We start from the raw sequence: 21,152 nt of genomic DNA, 5'->3' as shown, positions 1-21,152 counted from the left end.
CTTATTGTTTTACCATAGATAACCTCTTGAATAACCAAATGAAAAAGTAGTCCACACAGGTATATATATAAAATATATGTATTTATTCTAAGAATAATCCCACTAGTCTCTTTAGGAAACTGGAGGTAAAGATACAATTCAAACAAGCATTGATAGTTACAATACATAGCACTGGTATCATAGGGCCCCAGGGGGGGACCAAACCATATTAAAAAAAGTGGTATAAGAACCACAACAATTCTACAGACAGTGCCTAGGGCACTTAGGGCCGCTGGCCCCTTAAGAAACCACCCAAGGTAGTGAGGAAGGGGGCCCACGGGAGACGCGTGCAGTGGTATAAACTACTGTCGGGATCTCTATTAAACCCTATGGAGAATGACGCGGTTGGAAATTGCAAGAATTAAAACACTTCTAGCAGGAGTTCAAGTTCAGCAGCTTAGAGTTAAGCTCTTGGAGGGCCCACACCCACGACAGTACCGAGGTACCACTGTTACCTGCCCCAGGGAAGCCGGGTGCATAGGTCGTTTTCGATGTCGGGTCGCAATCTCGTTTTCAATGGGAAAAGGTGAAGAACTGCTGCTGGCGTGAAGCTTCGTCGATGTCGTGCAGATTGAAGATGTAGATCTTGAAGGTAAGGACCTGAAAGCAGAGGGAACAGAGTCTGGGTCACGGCACAGTGACCAGGGGGCTCAGGATAAAGAGCCCTTCAATGTCAGGTGCTTCCAGGTGGAAGATGGGTAGCTTGGATCGTCAGCCTCGGGGTCCAGGAGGCTTCAAGGAAGGCCAGCTTCTGGAGGGCTACTGGCCCACGAAGGATGAAGGCCGCTGCGGTGTTAGTGTCCGGATTGGATCCACTAAGCCTTGGCAACCGCAACCCACGCAAGGATCCCAAAACAGCTACTGGTGCAGACCCACGAGGTCTGAGCAAGGTCTCCAGCGAGGAGACTGTAGAGCAGGCCTGGAGCAACCAGGGGAGCCCTTTAAAGTAAAGATTGACCTCCGCTAGGGCCCACCAGTCGAGAGACAAGGAACCGCGGGAGGCAGCAATTTGGCGTGCGTAAAGATGCGCCCACGGGTCGCCGGTGCGGGCTAGGGCGTCGATCTTTGGCACAGATGATGCTGAGAGGTTGGCTCAATAATGGGCCAAAGCACAACTTCCCCACTGGTCAGGGTCGTGTGCTATGCAAGAGGTGGCCGGTGTCCTGGGGTATTGGGGATCTCGGCACCCACGGGGTCCACGGTGCTGAGCTTTGCTGTGCACACTCACTGGCCTCTGGGATACCTGGAAACCCACCTCAAGGTAGGCAGAAGTCTTCGCTGTCCGTAGGAGCAGCGGAGTTCCAACCGGGTCACTTGCAGTGTTACCCCAAGGGAGATTTCTTCATTCAGCTATGCGGCAGCAAGTCGAAGGTTCAAGTCTGTGAAGTCCAAGATGAATCTGAGGCTCTGGGGACCCTGTATTCACCTTTATCCAAGGATTAGGGGAGTGTCCAGATCAGAGCCCACCAATGAGAGTTCAGGCGGGAAAGGGTGGCTACACCCTCTCCCCTTTGTGTGTTTTCCCGCCTGGGCAGGGGACAGGATGCCCCTGAACCGGTTTGAGGCGGTGTATGCAGAAGTAGGCACTGGAGAAGCCTATGTGCAAGTCTGAAAGACATCCTATGGTGCACCCACCCAGTTCCAATCCACATAGTCTGTCTGGGGAGGTGGGAGCACCTCCCTGCAACAAGATCCCTATTGTCCAGCTGCCGTGGCTGGAGTTCTGCCCAGCAACAGGCAGCTAGAGTCGTGTGGGTGGCGGGTAGATCCATTTTGTACTATGTGTGCACTTTTAAATTGGTGTCTAAAATCTGCCGCTTTTACCATATCGCCCCTCTAGCAGGGGGGAATCATGCCCTCACTCCCATGGCTGGATTGGGGGTATGATTCCTACATGTTTGACACCAAACACGACATGGTTCTGTGCAGCCACTCTTAAGTTATCACGCTATCGCGATTACTTATAATGCGGTTAAGAGTATATGGTATGGCTGCACTACAAACAACCCAGCAATAGTTTTACGAAGGTTGCAGAGGGGCCCTACTCAGGTAGGGGTTCCCCCTCACACATATCTCAGCACCCTGCCTTGTAGGATTAGCAAGGCCTGCCTTAGGGGTGACCTATGAGGATATGTGTGTTGTATTAAGTGGGATACAGGATACCTATATCCCTGTAAGGGGTGCAAGCACCACCTTACCCAGACTACAGTAGTGGCTGGTGGTGTCAGTTTGTATGGCTGTCCCAGGGGTGGCACAATAAGTGCTGCAGCCCCTGGTAGGCCTCTGAGGGACCCATGCCCTGGGTACCTAGGGTACCATCTACAAGGGGCTGATAGGGTGTCCTCAGTATCCAATTGGTAGGTACCTAGGGTACTCACATCAGTTTAGAGAGGAAGCAGATAGGCTGGGGTCCTGGATAGCAGGGCCACAGCCTGGCTAGAGTCAGAAAACATCAAAACATCAGCAAAAAGTTGGGGGCAACTATGCAGTCGATGCCACTCTCCTACAGCCTGGACACTAGTGGTGGGTTAGTTTTCAGGGGGCATCTCCAGGATGCCCTCTGTGTGCATTTTTCATTAAATCCCACAATTTCATCAGTGTGGGTTTAATGTGCTGAGAAGTTTGATACCTAACTTCTCACTTTTCAGTGTAGCCATTATAGTGCTGTGGAGTTCATAATGACACACTCCCAGCACCATATACTCTTAATGGCAGCACTGCACTTACAATGTCTAAGAATGGACTTAGACACTGTAGGGGTACATGGCTCATGCACCTGTACCCTCACCACTGGTATAGTGCACCCAGCTAGAGGGGTGACTGATCTATGCCAGGGCAGTGGGTGGTAGGCATTACACACAGATGTGTCGAGTGTAAGGGTATAGGACCTCTAAGAGTGGCAGAATAAGTGCTGCAGCCATTAGAGGCCTTCTCTGGTCACAGTGCCCTGGGTACCTGTGGTACCATTTACCGTGGGGCTGACCTGTGGCAAGAGATGCAAATTGGGTTTAGGCTTCAATGCAGTTTTAGGGAAAGAACATAGGGACTGGGTACCTGATTAGCTGGAGCCCAGGGCACACTCAGTCAAAGCACATCATCCGTTCAGCAAAAAGTGGGGGCAACCATGCAGAAAGAGGGCACTTTCTCACACCCATATCTATATTATCCCAGCATTGGTATCTATCTAGATTCACATACATTTAATTCAGTTTGTTCTTATTCTTCTTGTTCATGTGTGTATAAATTCTAAGGTATTGTGGCATTTTGGAGGAATGGAGGTAACTAAGTACACTATCACCTCACCGGCTAGAGTCTGGGCATTTTTCGATGAGGTGAGTGAGACGAAGACTTTGCAGGCATGCTTCTTTCCCCACTTCTATTGGAAGTTTACCATAAGCCTCTAACTTTGATGACAATGAAAAATACCTGCATGACTCTAAGTTAGGAAAGATACCAATACTTGAAACTATAGTTGCAGGTAAGGTCATTTTTGCCTTTTTTGTGAGAAAAGAGGCCTCTGCTTGAATCCTACCTCCACTAATAGCATTATGCAATTGCCACATTTGAATAAGAATAAGTTACTAACCCTTGGTAGCAGTTCTGCATTTGTTTCTTTCCTCCTACAGATTCCTCTCCCTTAGAGTATTTTCACCTAGAAAGTGCTTGTCATGAATAGTGAATTAGAGACAGTCCTATGCTTTGTCAATTTTCGTTGGTTTGAGATCGCAAAATGTTTGCTAAATATTGTCCTGGTTTTGCACTTAACAATACATCAAAGTGCTGTTGCATATTCGGATTGCAAAGATTAGTTGTGACTACAGCTTTATTTTCCTACCCAGGATCACATTTACCTGTTACAGTTCCAGGAAGGCCAAGTAAAAGGCCAAGGCATTAAGGACCCTATGTTAGAGAAACTGCAAGAGAGAATTCGAGAGCGAGACAAAGCCCTTGAGGTAAGCTCATGCCTTAGCTATTTTGTATGGTAAAATATTGGGTTGAAGCTTATTTTATTATACTAGCTAAGTTCATTCATGATCGCCCTCTCAAAGCCAGGTAAATTAAAGATGAGCATTTAAGTAATTCAGCATTTGACCTGCAATATACAAGTAACACATCTTTTTATCACGGACTGTAGAGTTTAAAAATGTTCTCTGTTAGATCTTTCTCATCCAGAAAAAGTGCTTTTAGGTTGAAGCCTCATGGCAAACAGACTTTTTGTGGGCTTTCTGAAAACTTATGTTGCAATGCATTCCGCCCATTGCTTATCATTGGCTTTGTGGTTTGTAATTCACATTTTCTGGCTCTGCGCTGGCTTTATTTTTTTTAGGCTGTCCAGCATGTTTTCACCCCTCCCGAAGAGCAAAGCTTGTTCCCCATCACTCCTTGAATTCTTGCACGAGTCCCCACTTTGCATAAACGGGACTTAAAATTTTGTTTTAATCATCTTCTCACATTTTCCTTGTGTTCATAGACTCTGTCTTCAAAGGGAGCTTGGTGTTTTTTTTACTTCAAAGTGACTCACAACAGTCTTCGACACTTTATTCCACTCTATAACCATCCACTTCACTCCTCGACACTTCATGACATGCCACTGTTCTTACCTCTCCGCCACTCTTCGCCACTCTGTGCCACTAAACGCCTCTCCACTCTGCGCCACTGCACTCTAGGCCACTCTGCTCCACTTCACTCAATGCCACTCGACTCCACTCTATACCACTCCTCTCCACTGTACTCTACTCCACTCTGTGAGTCTACTACACTCTACAACTACTGCATGCTATGGCACTCCAGGGAACTTTATTCTATGCCACTCTATGACATTCCTCTAAGACACTTTATTCCACTCTACACCTCTCCCCCACACTCCAATCTTTGACACTCTACTCCACTCTTTGACACTCTTCTACACTCCACTCTGCTCCACTCTCCTCTAAACCACTAACATTTAGCTATGCTGAATGGTAGCCATGTTGGTGTACATTATGGCTAAAAACACATTGGCAAAGCCAATAGCTCTTACATAGGCATGATTTATTGACTTTGCCAGTGTTGTTTTCTGAAAGCCTCCCCCTCATACCAGTGTAGTTCTGTTCTTTTCATTATTTGTTCAGCTATTTTCTTTAGTTGCATCTCCTAATTACTGTTATTGCTGTCGTATGTAGGAGGGAGCGCCTGTACCATCCTATCATACTACTCCTCGTGTGAGAGACGCTAGTTAGTCACAGTACGATGATAGCATTTGGACAGCGTATCTAGCATTATTTGTATGTATTTGGAAAAACACATTGCATCATAGGCCTCCTAATGTAAAATAGACCCCTGATTAGAAAAGACTGTTTTGGTACATGTCAGAAATTGGATTATTTATTGGGGTGGCTGACCACCCACCCCAAGCAATAATCACAACCCTTGTCAGAGTGAACCCTTAATGTCACTGAATTAACCTGATCTCAGCCCATTGGTAGCTATGGCACAGAGTGGACAGGCTTCACTTAGGCTGTGTAAAATATTTATGCAGTACCAAAACAGTAATAAAGGCGAAATACAACACTACAAAAAACCCAATCTGAATTAGAACAAGCATTGGCATAGCCAATAGGTCTCGCTTTTGGGACCTTATAAGTGTTTACCCATGCAACAGTTGATGTTGTTGCATCAAGGATATTGTGCTGCATAACTAAATACTTATAAGGTCCCAAAAGCGAGACCTATTGGCTAGGCCAATGCTTGAGAGGAGTCTTGTAAATATAGCTTTTTTAGATGTTTGCATCTCACCACGTAAATGAAGTCGGTTTGTGTTGCCAATTTTAGGCAGGTGATCAGCTGGCATTGGGGTCATCAAGTTAGGACTGTAAGATGATGAAGTCCAACGGCAGGCATCCCACAATAGGCGAAGGTCTCAAATTCCCCTAAGTGTTAGGCTGCGGCCAGTGGAATATCAAAGCAGATGAGATATTGTAAACATTTCAGGCCAGGAATGTGGCGGATGGCATATCTGGCATTATTTGGACCCTATCCATAGTTAAGCGGAAAGTCTCATATACTGTATTTCAGTAGTAGATTATGGGGAAAGTGGCTGCTTCAGAAGAATCATACTCAGGATTACGATTAACAGCTGAATGATTTCACAAAGGATGCGAATTACGAAGATGTCAGTCTCTGGAGTGATATTGACCTATGGAATCAGCAAAAGATCCAAGATGACTCCTACATTGACAAACTTGTTTAGACTAATAAGGGGTAGGGCCAGCAATTGCAGCCAAGATTGCAGCCGGGTAACAAATTTGGGTTTATTACCGCATGGGACCCTTGACGCAAGTGTGACTACAGGGACGTATGTCTTGCACTTTAATAGAGAGCAGCACCTGTAACAATTTCAGGGCATGAATGTGCGTTTCCTACATTACAGCCAGTAGGCCTGCATGTTTTATGTTTTGTAAGGTCTAATTACAATTTCAGGGCATGAATGTGCGTTTCCTACATTACAGCCAGTAGGCCTGCATGTTTTATGTTTTGTAAGGTCTAATTACAGTGAGTCTGACTGACATTAAGAGGACACTGAGTGGTTCAACAAACAAAATATTTGGTAAGATTTGCCCTGATGAAAGCCCAAGATCCTTAGTCACTGTTCGTGCTAGGGCTGAAAATAGAGTAAGGTGTAGGGAAAATACCTTTAAGCACCTACGTAAAACACTTTAGAACCATGCATGGGACACCGATAATAAAGGAAAACCAGGTGTTTCCAAGTTATTTTTATACACCCAAACCCCATCGGGTAATTTCCTAAAGTAGTTCCTGGAACATGGTTGAGCCCATTCTGGTTTATAGTGGCCAGTATGAGACCCGATGATGAAGTATGCCACTAACAAAGTGGGGGAGGGTCTTAAAAAGAAATAAATAAGGATTTCTAATAAATAACTTTTTATACTCATGCGTGGTCTGCACACAAGTAGGGCTATAGGATACCTGTGTAAGTAGTATTGACCCAGGGAGAGTGTATCGTATACTCCCATTATAAAGTTTTGTCTAATCTACCCCCTCAACACCGTTGTTTCACCATAGAGGAATTTCGTGTGACCAGAGGCCTAACAATTGCCAGTTAAATTCAGGCAAGCTGGAGCGACCAGAAAGAAGTAAAAAACACTCAGTCTTGGAAGTGTTTATGCAGAGGCTGCTGTCAAACATCGAGTTTAAGGCACTGTGCTAGGCAGCACGTCTAGTCAATAATCCATATGGTCATTACTCTAATTTGATTCTTAGAATCACCAGCGTTAGTATCCAGATTTTTGAAAAGATGTTTTCCAAAGGTTTCTTGTAGACATTAAAGAGGGCACAGGACAACAATGACCAAATGGCCCAACCTAACTAATGGATACAATAAGGGGTCAGTGTTATTCATTTGGGGCAGTCAGTCATTATCGTGAACTACTATAAGGGTTGTTCTACTGCTCGGGAGGCTATTGCAAGACGTTATAGGTGAATTTTGCAGTTTAATTCTTTGGCTACCAATATACCGTCAAATGGATGGGTTCGTGGTCCTGGTAATGGGTAGGTGTGGTGAGCAGTTCTTCTCTGAAGCTCATCAGAACCATTTTCATTCTGTGTGGAAGGTGAAGCCTGGCTTGAAAGTCACTAATGAGGTTGCTCAGAACCAAGTGTGTTATTCGCGGGGTGTCCCCCAATGTCTCTTAGAGCCTTAGCTATACAGTGAAGAATGGTTATTGCTCTCTAATTGTCTAACAATTCAGGATCTGGGCCAGGCTTATTGAGCACTGCCGTTATCAAACCACATTTGAGACGGAGGGGAGGGGAACTATTGAGGAACGCTGTGATGTGGGGCACGAAGGAAGTTTAAAACAGCTTAATGATCTTTGTGTTGCATATTTCAGAGGTATTGATGTGGGTTTTAGTGCAAATATATCATATACATATTGGCCTCTTGAACAACGTGAACTCACAGTATGCTGCAGAGCAAGGGGCCAACCGAGGGCTGGTTGTTCACTGGGAGATGTTAATGATGGCAATACATCACCAAGCTGTATAGAGCTAAAAACATAATTCACTGAATTTCATGAATTACATGAACAGCTGCTCTGGATAACACTTTGGCTTCACTTATGCGTTAAGGAATATGCTCTTGTGAATGTTGCCTACATACCCGTTAGACCTGTCAGCCTTAGAGTGGTCTTCCCCCAAATTTGTTGCCTGTCAAACGATAACATTTTTCGAAAATGCTGGGAAAAGCTGGAAAATTGATGGTGTCCGCAACCTACGGGTCATTTTAATGGATTAGAAATTAAAGTTGCAATCAGGTTTTAAAGAATATATGAAAACGCTGCCACACTTTTATTGCTTATTTGCACAATGGTATACATTGTTTAAACCTTGGTTTTCAGGTAATTTTAGACAACAGGCCTCAAAATGTATAGGGATATTTTATTGCCCATTTGCACAATAGTTCTTAATGTTTACAGCTTTTACACCTAGACACTTTATAGTATATTTACACAATGTTACATAATGTTTATATTTTATATTGCATATTAGTGGGAATGTTGCCATAATATGTTATTGTTTTAGGATTCCAGTGTGACCGTTATAAAAGAGGTTTATATTTGGTATCAATGTTCTGGTGTGGCATGTAACCATAGAAACATTTTTTTCTACGGGTGTACATTGTTCGAAGTAACAGTAAATGGTGTCTTTTATTCGGGATTTTAATGTTTTAATTGCAATGATTTTTGTTACTCAGCAATAAAGAATCAATTCACAGTCATCATTTGCACTGGGCCTCTTTTTATCTTTACTCAGAGCTGGCGATTTGCATAAGAGGCCTCCTCATAGTGCCAATGGGCTGGTGATGCTACCACAGCTATTAGGGCCCTCTTTTGCCTTCATTTTTTTTTTTTTTTTTAAACCGTTTTTATTGCAGAATCATAGGATCATCACTGTACATACATTACGGGTCTGCGCCTCAATCCCCTGTGCCAGATCTCCGGCAGGCTAGGATACCTTCGTACACTGCTTATTAGCCCACATCCCGGAGGCCGGGCAGCGTTAACAGGATGGACAGCGTCCCCGAACGATCTCAGCGGCTAATGACGTTGGCTTACTCCCAGGACGTCTACTTTCTGCTTTGAAATGTTTTCTCCCCCCCCCCTCCTCCCCAACAAAACCCCTCCCCTAATCCTAACCCTGAGTGCCCTCGCCCTCCCTCCCCACCCCAACAGTGCTCTCATCGACGCCTGGCGGAGGCTCGAATAAGTGAATTTGGGTACTTTTGTGTCGTGTTTACCTATCTACTGTGTGTGTGCGACCGGAGTAGCCCGGGGGCTGCCCTCCCCGTCGGATGGGACCCCTCCGTCTTCAGTCTCACTGTTGCACAGGGCCTGCACCATCACCTCCCACGCTGTGGCCGCCTCCAATGCCTTATCATCCTCCCTACGGCTCGCTAGCTGGTACCTAAGTGTACTTTCGCTCGCCGCCCACCTCTGCAGCTCTTTAAGCCATCTCCTATGCGTGGGACCCAACTTTGATTTCCACAGTCCCGTCACTTCCCTTTTTGCTAAGAGGAGGCCCATATCTATAAATTTACTCGTGGTTTTGTTCTTGGGAGTGTGTGGGAACCAGTGCAGAACGCAGACTGCTTTACTATAGTGCAACTCCCTGTCTGTTACCTCAGTCAGCGTCTTGCACACAGCCTTCCATTAATCACTCAGGCGGGAGCAATCCCATAGCATATGGCCAAGCTCCGCTCCAATCGTGCCGCATCTAGGGCACGCCGCCTCCTCCGCCCCGAAATATTTCCGAATTTTGCCCGGAGTAAGGTAAGCCCTGTGGAGGACATAGAAGTGGATCAGTTGGAAGCATGCATTTCTCGTACTCTTTCTGGCCCTTCGCCCACGTAGCATCGGGAATCTCTGTTTGTAGATCTTCTTCCCATTTTTCTTTCAGGGCTGTCAGCGGTTGTAATGTTTCGCTCAGCATTCTGGAGTAGAGACAGGTGACAGCCTTGCGGGTGCCCGCCGACATCATAGCGTATTGGCACGCCGCAGACGTAGGAGGCTCGCGGAGCCCCTCCCCCCAGTACTCTCGCATCGCCCCAGTCACCGCCGCGTGCAGCAGGTAGTCCCCCCTCGGAAGATCGAACCGCTCCCGCAGCGCTTGATAAGGGAGCAATTCTCCCTCCTCGTATAAATCGCCCAGCATTTGGAGACCCGCCTCCTCCCATACTTGCAGGCTCGACCAAACTCCCCCGTGCGGGAGCGCTGTCACCATACCCAACGGGATCTCCGGCGCATATGGGCGCCGCCCCCCCGCCCGACGCTGCGATCGATTCCAGCATTGTCGGAATGTCTGTTCCTCCATAGTCAAGTCCCTAAGGACCAAGCGCTGCTGCAGTGTAATATATGCCAGCACATGGCGGGGAGTGCCCCCCTCCCTGTCCTGCTCCGGGCCCCGGTATACTCTGGCTACCTCTTGCGTAAAGATCTGAAGCTGCGCCGCCAGGTAATAGAATTCGAAGTCCGGGACTGCCAGGCCTCCCTCGTCTTTCGGCCTGGTCAGAGTTGCCAACGCGATCCTGCGTCGACCCGAAGCCCAAAGGAACGATACCAACAAGGAGCGCAGCTGCCTGAAAACCGGACTCGGTATCCACACCGGAAGCGTGCGAAAGTAATATAATAGGCGCGGCAAGGCGACCATTTTCAGTAACGAGACGCGTCCCGTCACCGAGAGTGGGAGAGTGGCCCAAAAGGCCATACTGCCCTTCAGCGCTCTTATGCTGCGACCCACATTACCCTCCAGTATATCGGGAGCGGAGTGGTATATATGGACCCCTAAATATTTGAGGCAGTGAGGCTCCCACTTGAGCACTGGGTGGACGTCTGGCTTTGGGCCGCCAGGGCGCAGCGGGAACAAGCAGGTCTTGGACCAGTTGACCTGCAGTCCCGAGAACTTGCCGAATTTCGCTAGAAGCCCCCGCGCGCCAGTCAGAACATAAGCAGGTCATCAGCATAGAGGGAAATGAATTGCGGAGTCCCCCTGTAGACCAGCCCCCTGTAGCAACGGCCTGTCCTGGCCTCTATCGCGAGGGGCTCTATTGCTAACGCGAACAGCAATGGGGAAAGCGCGCACCCCTGTCTGGTGCCGCGGCCCACCCGGTACTGGTCAGAGACAAGAGCGCCGATCCGTGCCCTCGCCGAGGCATGAAGGACTTTCGTCCATCCTATGTATCCCTCCCCGAGACCAAAGCCACGCATGACCCTGTACAGGTAGTCCCACTCCAGGCTATCAAAGGCCTTTTCTATATCGACCGACAGCACGAGCGGCGCGCGGGCTCCCTCCAGCAGATCCCCTAACAAGCGGATCAGGCGGCGGATATTGGCGGTGGTATTTCGTGCAGGGATAAACCCCGACTGGTCTCCGTGAATCAGCCGCGGCATATGCTGTAGCAACCTGTTCGCTAAGATGGTGCTTAGGATTTTATAGTCCGTTGTCAACATTGACAACGGCCTGTAGGCCGCTAGGTCCGAGCCCTCCCGGCCCGGCTTCAACAGCGGGATCATCAGCGCCTCACGCATGGAGCGCGGCAATCTCCCCCTATGCTTGGCCTCTCTATATACCTCCTGAAGCCGTGGAGCCAGCAGGTCCAGGTACCGACTGTAAAATTCAATGGGCAATCCGTCCAAGCCCGGGGTCTTGTTCCGCGCCATGCGTGCCACTGCCCCTTTGATTTCCACTAGGTCTATTTCGCTGCCCAGTGCCTCCGCCTCCTCCCGCTCTATGTGAGGCAGCTGTAGCCCCTCCAGAAAGGCCTCCGCGTCTTCGCCCCGCCCCACTAGTGCGCTCTCGTAAAGTGTCCCATAGTAGGAGCAAAAACTGTCCAATATGTCCCCCTGAGTAGTGACCGTGCCCCCTCCCCTCCTCTTAATGGCCAGAATCGGTTGGCTACGCTTGGTGGGATTGGCCAGCCAGGCCAATAGTGTGCCTGCCTTGTCCCCCTCAGCGTGCGCCCGCACCATAAATGCTTTGTGATCAAAGCTCCGGAGCCGCTCCACTTCGACCGCTACCGCCTCTCTAGCCTCGCACACTGCTTCCTGTAGCTCAGGACGACCCGGCCGCGCTATTTCCGCTTTGCGCAATTTCCCTTCTGCCTTGTCCAGATCTCCTAGCAGCGTCTTGCGCACGCCAGCGTACTTCCCGATACAATGGCCTCTAACCACCACCTTGAATGCGTCCCACTCTAGCGCCCTGGCCGCCGTGGAGCCCTCGTTCTCAGTAAAATAGTGTACAATCCGTTCCCGCAAGGCCGCTCGGAAAGGCGGGTCCTCTAAGGTATCCGGCCTCAGCTGCCATAGTGGGACCCGCGGGGTCTCAACCATCCACTCCAGGGTCATTAATAAAGGGTTGTGATCAGAGATCGTGCGGGTTAAATATTCTGTGTGTGCCACAGTTTGAAGCACTGTCGGAGAGCACAAGAAAGCGTCCAACCTAACATGTAAGTCGTGTAGTGGGGAATAATAGGAGTAATCCCTCGTCTCTGGGTGCTGCGTTCTCCAGGCATCTGTCAGCTCCCACCTCCCCTGCCACTCGAGTCTACGCTTCGCTAATCTGTGGACTGGGGATGTCCGCAGGGGCGGGTGTGACCTATCCAGCGCGTTGTCTGCGACTGAGTTGAAGTCCCCTCCCAGCACAATGGGGCCTGTCAAGTAGCTGGCTAGCTCCCCGGACAATTTCGTAAAGTAGGGTCCCTGGTCCAGATTGGGTGCATACAGACTACAGAGTACTATGTCCCTACCCCTGAGTTTGCCCCCAACAGCTACGTACCTGCCCTCCGGGTCTATAATGTGCCTCACCACCTGAAAGGGGGTGCCCGCTCGGATCCATATCAAGGCTCCCCTCGCAAACGCGGAGTAAGCTGTACTAAACACCTGCCCCCTCCACCTGCGCTGCAGTGCGATGCCCTCCTGCTTCGTTAAATGCGTTTCTTGCAAGAGCGCGATCTGCACACCCCTGCGTACCAAGTACGCGTGAATCTTGTGTCTCCTAGCCATAGTGTGGAGTCCCCGCACATTCCAGGTCACACATTTCACCAACCCCACATTAGCCATGGTCCCACGTCAGAGGCCACTGCTCGAAACCCATCCATGTCGAGCCGCGTTTGATGGCACTGTCCCAACCCTCCCCAAAGAAAACCCTGATCCCCCCCTCCCAACCCTTCGCCTCGAGCCCCCCCAACTACTCTCGGCCCCTCCCCCCCCCAGAATAGGACCCAACTTCGGAGAAGCAGCCCCCATCCAAACTAGAGTAGAGCAAACTCGCTCAACCAATCACCTAAACCGCAGTCTGCACTGCAGTGGCCTTATGGGCCTCTAGGAAGTAGCCTGGTACCGAAGGAGGCTCCCACAGTCCCGTCCCCCCGCCCCCCACATCCCCTATAAACACTCACGAAAACCTGAGCATCTTCTCCTGAATAAGTCCACCTCGATAGGAATTGGTTCCCCAGTTCTCAAGTGCCGGCCCCCCGGCAGAGCCGTCTCATCAGCCTTCGACAATTTCCCCCGAAGTCTGCGGGGTTACCACGGGACCACGGCCCCCAGCCAATACGGAGCGGTCGGATTCCGAGCTCGTGCCGCGGCTGTCCGAGCCCGTCCCGCGGGATGACTGCGTCGCCACCTTTCCGGATAAGTCCACCACTGCTTTCAGCGCCGCTCTCCTCTCTTCTACCGTTTGCGAGTCCATGGGTTTTCCAGCCCTCTGTCTCCTCTGTCGGAGCCTTCGCGACTGCCGCATCGGCTGTGACCTCCGCGCCTCCGCCGGTCGGGCTCCAGCCTCGTGCGTGTTGGACTTGTACGTGTCCCACCACGTCCAGGCCTCCGCCGCGGTTGGGAAGAAGAGCGTCCTGCCGTCCACGATGACGCGCAGCTTGGCTGGGAAAAGGAGCGAGTACTGCAAACCCTGTGTTCTCAATTCACGCTTAAGTGACAGGAAGGAGGCACGCAGCTTCTGGGTTTCATAGGTATAATCCGGGAACATCGTGACGCTACTGTTGTCCACCTGGAATGGCCCCGCTTCTCTGGCCCGCTGCAGCAGCCAGTCTCTGTCCCTGTAGTGCAGCAGTTTTATCACCACTGGGCGTGGAGGTTGGCCCGGTTTGGGGGGCCTCGTCGGCACTCGGTGCGCCCTTTCCAACGTGAAGAAGGGCGAAAGGCCCTCCGGGGCCACCTCGGAGCGCAGCCAAGCGTCCAGAAATCCCACCATATCGCCCCCTTCTTTGCGTTCCGGTAGTCCCACCAAGCAGACGTTGTTGCGACGACTGCGGTTTTCAGCGTCCTCTGCGCGCCGCTCCAGGACCTGTATGCGCTCCAACGCCTCCACCAGGCGCCCCTCCTGAGATTTATGTGTCGGCAGCATGTCGTGTACTTGATCTTCCACCGTTTTGACTCGGTCCTTCAGCTTCCCATGGTCCGCCCTCAAAATCCCCAAGCCCGATGCCACTTGCGCGATATCCTGCTGCAACGCGTCCTTCGTGACCGCTATGGCCTCTAGGATACAATCCCGGAGTTGTTGCAGGTCCGCAGGGCTCTGGGCCGTTCCGTCTTGTGGCTCCGTTCCGGGTGCTCCTTCCCCACCCTTGGCCTTAGGCTTGCCCATCACGTCGCCTCACTTGACTGTCGTGGCCAGTGTACCATCCAGATAGGGGCACCACCGTCTCGTCTTCCACTCGCGGGGCGCTCGGGTAGCGCCTCCCTAGGCCAGGGGGGTGCGCAGTCTGCTGGGCCCGCGGGCGAGTCCACTTCGGCTCCCGTTCGCACACCCCCTAACTGCTCACTCCCACGAGCGTCTCCCAACACAGTCGACGTCAGGGGCCACCGTTCTTCGTGCGGCCCCACACAGGTGCTTTCCACGTCGCGGTTTCTCCGGGTCGCCGGTCAGCGGGTGCTCCAAGCGTGCTCCCTCCAGGCTCTCCCCGGGCGCCAGCCCCCGTCACCTCAGCTCCCCGGGTACTCCGCGGCCCGGGCACCCTTCGTCTCTAGTGTTCCTTCCGGGAGATCCCCTGCCCGCTGAAAGCGTCCGGCTCCTCCCGGTCTGGTCTCCCCCACTCAGGCTGTCCTGGAGTCACCGGCCCCTGCGTGCGCCGCTGGATCTCCAGGGGTTATAAATCGTCGCTTCGGGGGTTCCGGCCCGAGACCGCCGCGGCGTCCCAATGGGCACTCCAGATTTCGCCGTCTCTCCCAGTCCGCGGATCTACAAGCCGCCACACCTCTCGGGTCTTGCCCCAGTCCGCACCCGTGGTAGCGCTGGCAGCCGCTGGGGCACCGGGTTTGGAGTCAGATCAGCGCCCGGATCTACAGCTCCCGATCCGTCCTTCACACTGTCCCCTCTCACCGTGCACCGGAGCGTGATCCGTCTCGTGCCCTGCCGTCGGGGGGATCTCAGCGGGGCTCTTCTCCGCGCAGGCTGTGCCCCCGCAGACTTCACTGGTCCGGCGGCGTTTCTCCGTTGCGGCGCTCGGCCCCGGCCGCCATCTTAGGGTCTCCTCTGGTTCACGGCGCCCCAGGCTCGCGGCACTCCGGGACGGCTCGAACTCCCGATGTCGCTCTGGTTTCCGTCTCCTGAGGTGCTGCTGTCTGTTCCGCCGCTAGCACCGATGTAACGGTGCGGCTCGCAGCAGATTTCGTACAATTTAGCAGGATTTTCGTGGGGATCGGGTGCGGAGCTCCGAGCTCACGCCGCCATTCCCTTCGGCATCCAAGCCACCCCTCTTTTGCCTTCATTATCAACAATAATAAACTCCACCAATTTGATTGGGAGTATTGGCTTCAGTCGACTGTTAGATTCGTAACCTGCACTAAGTGGGGCCTGCTAGGTCATGAATGGCGGGTTCCAAGGTTTCCCCGGGCTTCTGCAACACTACTCCTTGTTGTTTCAGCAGGGTCACAGCCCACCCACTTCAGGGGTCTCCTGTTATTTAACATCTGGAGCTTGTGGCGCGTGGGTGCTTTGTGCACTGGACTAAATGTAATGCCAAGCACAGACACACGTGAACAGATTATACACGCCACTACACTAGGATTATTTAAATAGCCCCTTGCTCCAGGGGTATAGAAAACAAACTGATCATGATGCGTCTTGTGCTTGTCACAGTGGCCGGTCTGTTCACCTTCACCCTGAACCACTTCACAACAGGGAGACCCTGCCTCAGTCTGTCTTACTCCCTCTTGCAGCTACTCAAGTGTTACAGCCTCCACCTGTACCCCCCACACACCAACCGGAATCTTACTGTTGAGTTCATATCCCTGAAAGCCATATGAAGCCCACTTTATTTGACAATGTGTGCCACAACTTTCCCCAGCATTTTTAAGTAACATGGAAATGCTCATATTCAGTCCCTGCTGACACTCTTGGGCCATGGTTATTACATAAAACCTTTACTCACTGTATGTGGGGTACCTCGCCATTTGAAACCCACATTAAAATGCCTGCTCTGGAAAGGTTATTTGCTCCCTTTTCTGCAGGAACAGTGAAAGCCATGTACCCACTCCATGTTACACTCAGTCTGTGCCCATGTTTGCCGGTACACCAGACTGAAATAACCCACAAATGTTTGCTTGCCATTTCCAGGGGAAAAAAAACTATTTGGTTCCAAATTAAACATCTGAATTAGACTGAAGTCGTGGGATTTACCTCAGTCAACGTACAGAGGTGTGATAGCAGTCACAAAGGGACATACTGTTGACAAATACAAATAAATACAACAAATGAACACAAGGAAGGACATTTATAGACTCTTGCATTTAAACTAACGCTAAAAAGAAAGCCTAATTTTGTAAAGAAGGAACAAGAGCTATACACATTTATTCAGAAGGAAGGTGGCTCGTGACTGAACTGAAGTCTGAAACAAGCACTACAAAAAGAAGCGGAAACCCAGAGAGAACAGGCTCTGTACTCAGTGCAACAACCGAGACGTAAACACCAAGAGGCATATTACTCCTATATTTCAAAGAGCAGACACAACAAAGACAGATAGATACTTGTTGAAGATCTCAGCCAAGTAAACAACTTTCAAATTCAGCAAAGAAAAAATGTGCATCTTTCTAGGACAAAAGGCGGCAAAATCAGCTGTCATATATTACATCCGGTTATGACGTTAGACACAAAAAGTAACGTCACCCGTGTACAACGTTCAACCCCTTTGTCTGGTGCTTATAGCTCATGTACTTTCTCTGGCATTAACATTAATTTAAGATTCAGATAGAGAACAAGTGGGCGAGCGAATGAGGGGCCCAGACAAAAGAGAGGAAGAAAACTCTAGACCGCAAAGAGAGCGAGACGGATACCAGAAAGAGAGTAAGAGAGGGTGGTTTTGGAGGAAGAAAGGGGGAGAACGGCACCATAGCACAGACAGACACAGAAGCATAAACACACAAACATATATGCATTTATATATTTGAGAGAGAGGAGACGCACACACAGTGGAGTAGAAGGTATGGTAGGAGAAAGAAAGAAAGAGACAAAGAAGGGAGGAGAGGGAGAGATATGCCCAGTCTTAACCCAAGACGGATTATAACAAGTAAATATGTAGAGCGCGTACAAAATGAGGCTCTTGGAAATAATGGATAACAGATGTTTGTAGTTACACAACTCCATGATAATCCTGGAATTAGACAGCCTATAGGAGGCCCCCGAGCAAGCCTAAGACCAGCATTGGCCGCACGGCCGTGAAAGTGACACGGCCGCGCGGCCCGCGAAAGTGAAATTGATCGCGATCAAAGACATATGGCGGCTGCGCGCGTGCACGCTCGCGTGAATGCAAGCGCTAGGCCACCAAAAGCCTGTGGCAGCCCTTTGAAAACCCACACACTAAAAGTCTCGCCAGACCAGCGTATGCGCTGGGTCAGGCGAGACCTAAAGAGTACAATTTAATAAACAAAATAACACACCCATGACAAAATTCTAATTAGGGGGACCGGAGATATACATTTTTTAAATGTATGTAGGAATATCACAAAGAAGCATAAAGTTGTTGGACCTAGATGCAATTTGCTGCTGACCACGATGAAGTGCGTGTTGGATGCACATACCAGGTTTGCCTGGTCAAAGATTTTACCTTATGACTTTAGTCCTTCTTAGTCTCAATCCATCACAGGTGTACACTTCTAAAGCCCCCCAAAGACCTCAGGCGAGGCACTTAAAGGCTCACAGGCTGTCAGTCAGAGGCCGACAGTAGGGTAGTCTAGGCCCCATGACACTGGTCAGCTGGGCGTTTGCAGGAAATGCCTCTTGTAGCTTATTGTATCTGTGTAGCTTGAACAAGAGGTCAGCTTTATGACCCTTGCTGCCCATTTAATTGTCTTGGATGCAAGAGGGAGAGCAGGCCCAATCCTTTATGGCACTTCTCAGATCTCGGATAGCTGGTTCAGTCCTCTTCTGATAGTGGATGCCTGAAGATGCCACATTTATGCCTAGCAGAAGCATAATAGGTATGAATGACTCCTGGGCACACCCTAACCAATGGGGTAAAAGTTCTTGGGACCAACCCTACCCACCTTGGGCATTTTCAAGCTGACAAAAGTCTTTGACCACACAAAACGTAAGCTCTGGGGGCTAGGGGTGTATGGGAGCAGTGTACTATTGTAATCCTAGTGTCCTCCTACATCTAACACCAAAATCCAGTTTGAAGCAGCAACAGTACCCCCAAAAGCCCCCAGTGACAGAAGTGTCACGAGTCCCTCATGTTCCTCAGGAGCAGTGCCCTCAAGTGGCCCACCTTCTGGCACTTCCGACTCTGATTTTGTAGTAACAGAGGTTCAGAATGGCCAGATGAGGGGAATGGAATTTAGGGAGGGTACTGCGGGGAGGGAGATCTGTAAATACACCACCAATACTTTGAGCAAGAGTTATCTCTCTAAACACATAATAACAATGACACAGATAAAACGTACAGTAAATTACGACTTCCCGTATTACCTGTGAATTTAAACAGCTGTTGTCTTGATGATTATAACCAGTTGTGTAGTCTTGGTAACAGTGGGTGCCAAACAGTAATTGTCTCTATAAGGTGACCTTTATTCTCTGCAGTTGCTCACTTCCATGTGTACTATGAATTACCTTGGAGCACTCGCAATGTCACTGCATTAGTTCACCTTTAAATATTCAACAAGGTAGGATGAAGCACTTGAGCAAAGTGTCCTTAAAATGTCTCTGGTTAACGTCACCAGAGAGCAATCTCGTGCCAAACCTAGTCTTTCCAGCAATTGTCTATAGAGACACCACAACTCTATGCAGTTTGTAATTGGAAAAAACAAAGGATCGATCTAGTCTTTAATTTCAATCTGGCCTGGTCAGATCGCGGGCAACATTCGCCCTCGGATCAGGGCTCAGATTAATCAGCGTCCGGCGGTTGTGCGTGGCTCCTTTTAAGTAAGGGTGGGCGAAAAATTCTGTTCCGCTCGCAGAACTTGCGAAATTTCAGCATTTTCGCGTTATGCGCGGAACGCGAAAATGGTGAAACTTCCGCGATCCGCGGCGGAACGTAATTCGGGGGGGCATGAGGGTAGAGGTATTGCACAGGATTCATTCTGGCACGATGCTCCTGTCACAAAAATGAAACCTCAACAGGAAGCACTTACAGATATAAATAAAGCAGGTGCCCGAATTGAAGCTCAAATTCAGTAACGCATTAATCAGCACAAAACATTCGTGAGCACTGTCGAGGCTAGGCAGGTGTGCTGTATCCCCATATCTACCGTCAATAATTTGCTGTAATCCTTGATGGAGCTCTGTGCATCCATGAGTTTCTCGAGCACAATCCCTGTGTAGTTCCTGACATCAGGAGGTTCTGTCTCCTCATCTGCTGCTCTGATCGGTCTCTGGCCCTTTATAAGCAAGAGGCATGTGAACTGCATGGAAGCCCCGCCCGTTTGGCCCCGATTTTTTGCCGTTTCGCGAAATTTTGCGAAAGGCAACTTCGCCAGTTCCGCCCACCCCTACTTTTAAGGACGCGCGACGCCCCTACGTAGGCTGCGGTTGTTCAAATCGCGAGCGTGTTTTATCCGCGATTTTGACGTGTACTAAAAATGAAACTCAACAGACATGAAGGCGGTTCCAAACAGTGTGAAAGCATTATTAAACATAGGCAACGTTAATTACAACCCCTCATTAAGGTCACAATCGTTGCACATTAATGATACAGAAACAGAGGGATGATTGACAATCGTTGCACAAACATACAATGCAATACATGTATTGAACCTAAGCACTACACTCCTCTGCAGTTACACATGCAGAACAAATGTCCCTGACTGCACGTGTTCTCAGTGTAGTTAACTGCACTTATGTTCAGTGTTATTATCTGCAATTGTTCATGTCCCAGAGATTCATGACAAGAAGTCTGGTAGACCAAAGTTTTTCCACCAAGCAGACAGTGGATACACAAGGATCATTTTGGCATATTGTTTACCTTCCTCTCATGTGTTCCCAAGTGTTTGTATGTAAATCCCAGTAGATATTTCAGGCAGCATTTGACATTCAAGCAGGAATTGACCCTGTCATGTCAAAAGAATGCTCACAGTCCCACGTTGTATATTCTCTCATGCTCTGAAGAGTGATCCCTGCTGACTCAGGGAGCATCCATTTGAGGAGAATTAAGCCATATGGAAAAGATGCATTGATTGCTGATATGAAATGGCTCTGAATTTGCTTTTAATGTTTTCCATGAAGGTCTAAATTCTCGCATGAAGGATAATCAGTTCACTATCCCCTACTGCAAAGACAAATGACATTTTCTAGACTTGTATGTTTGTGGCATGTGTAGCTGTAGATGCACATGCTCTGTTTTCGTCCTTTACTGAACAAAGCCTTATAAGATGGCTATGATGCGGCTACATTTACCATCCACTGCCGCCTGGATTCCACAGATTCCATTGGGTGAGCAATTGGCGCTAGTAACGCTATCCCTCCCCACGCCTGGTTAAGATCTACAGGTTTCTCAGGCAATGTTTTGTCTTCCCTTATGGACATGCCCTTTGTTGGAACTCGCCTTTTCGGTAATGCTCTTTCTGGTAACTGCATATTTTTCAGCGTGAACCTTTTTTGGATTAACATTCTGT

The 21,152-nt window shown here is 49.5% G+C and overlaps 1 protein-coding gene across 11 annotated transcripts in view; it reads left to right on the top strand.

Annotated features, from left to right (window-relative positions):
* Positions 1-21,152, top strand: part of PDE4DIP (phosphodiesterase 4D interacting protein) — a 1,321,554-nt gene that overhangs the window by 427,273 nt on the left and 873,129 nt on the right. For all 11 annotated transcript variants that reach the window (XM_085654823.1, XM_085654822.1, XM_085654821.1 and 8 more), the window contains one exon: positions 3,879-3,992. In XM_085654823.1, coding sequence (XP_085510949.1) covers positions 3,879-3,992 — 114 coding nt within the window. The remainder of the gene's footprint in view (positions 1-3,878; positions 3,993-21,152) is intronic.

The sequence above is a fragment of the Triturus cristatus genome, chromosome 4_1 (genome assembly GCF_964204655.1).
Source record: "Triturus cristatus chromosome 4_1, aTriCri1.1, whole genome shotgun sequence".
Taxonomy (NCBI): domain Eukaryota; kingdom Metazoa; phylum Chordata; class Amphibia; order Caudata; family Salamandridae; genus Triturus; species Triturus cristatus.
Note: the sequence above shows the minus strand (reverse complement) of the source record. Positions and strands in the feature narration are given on the sequence as shown.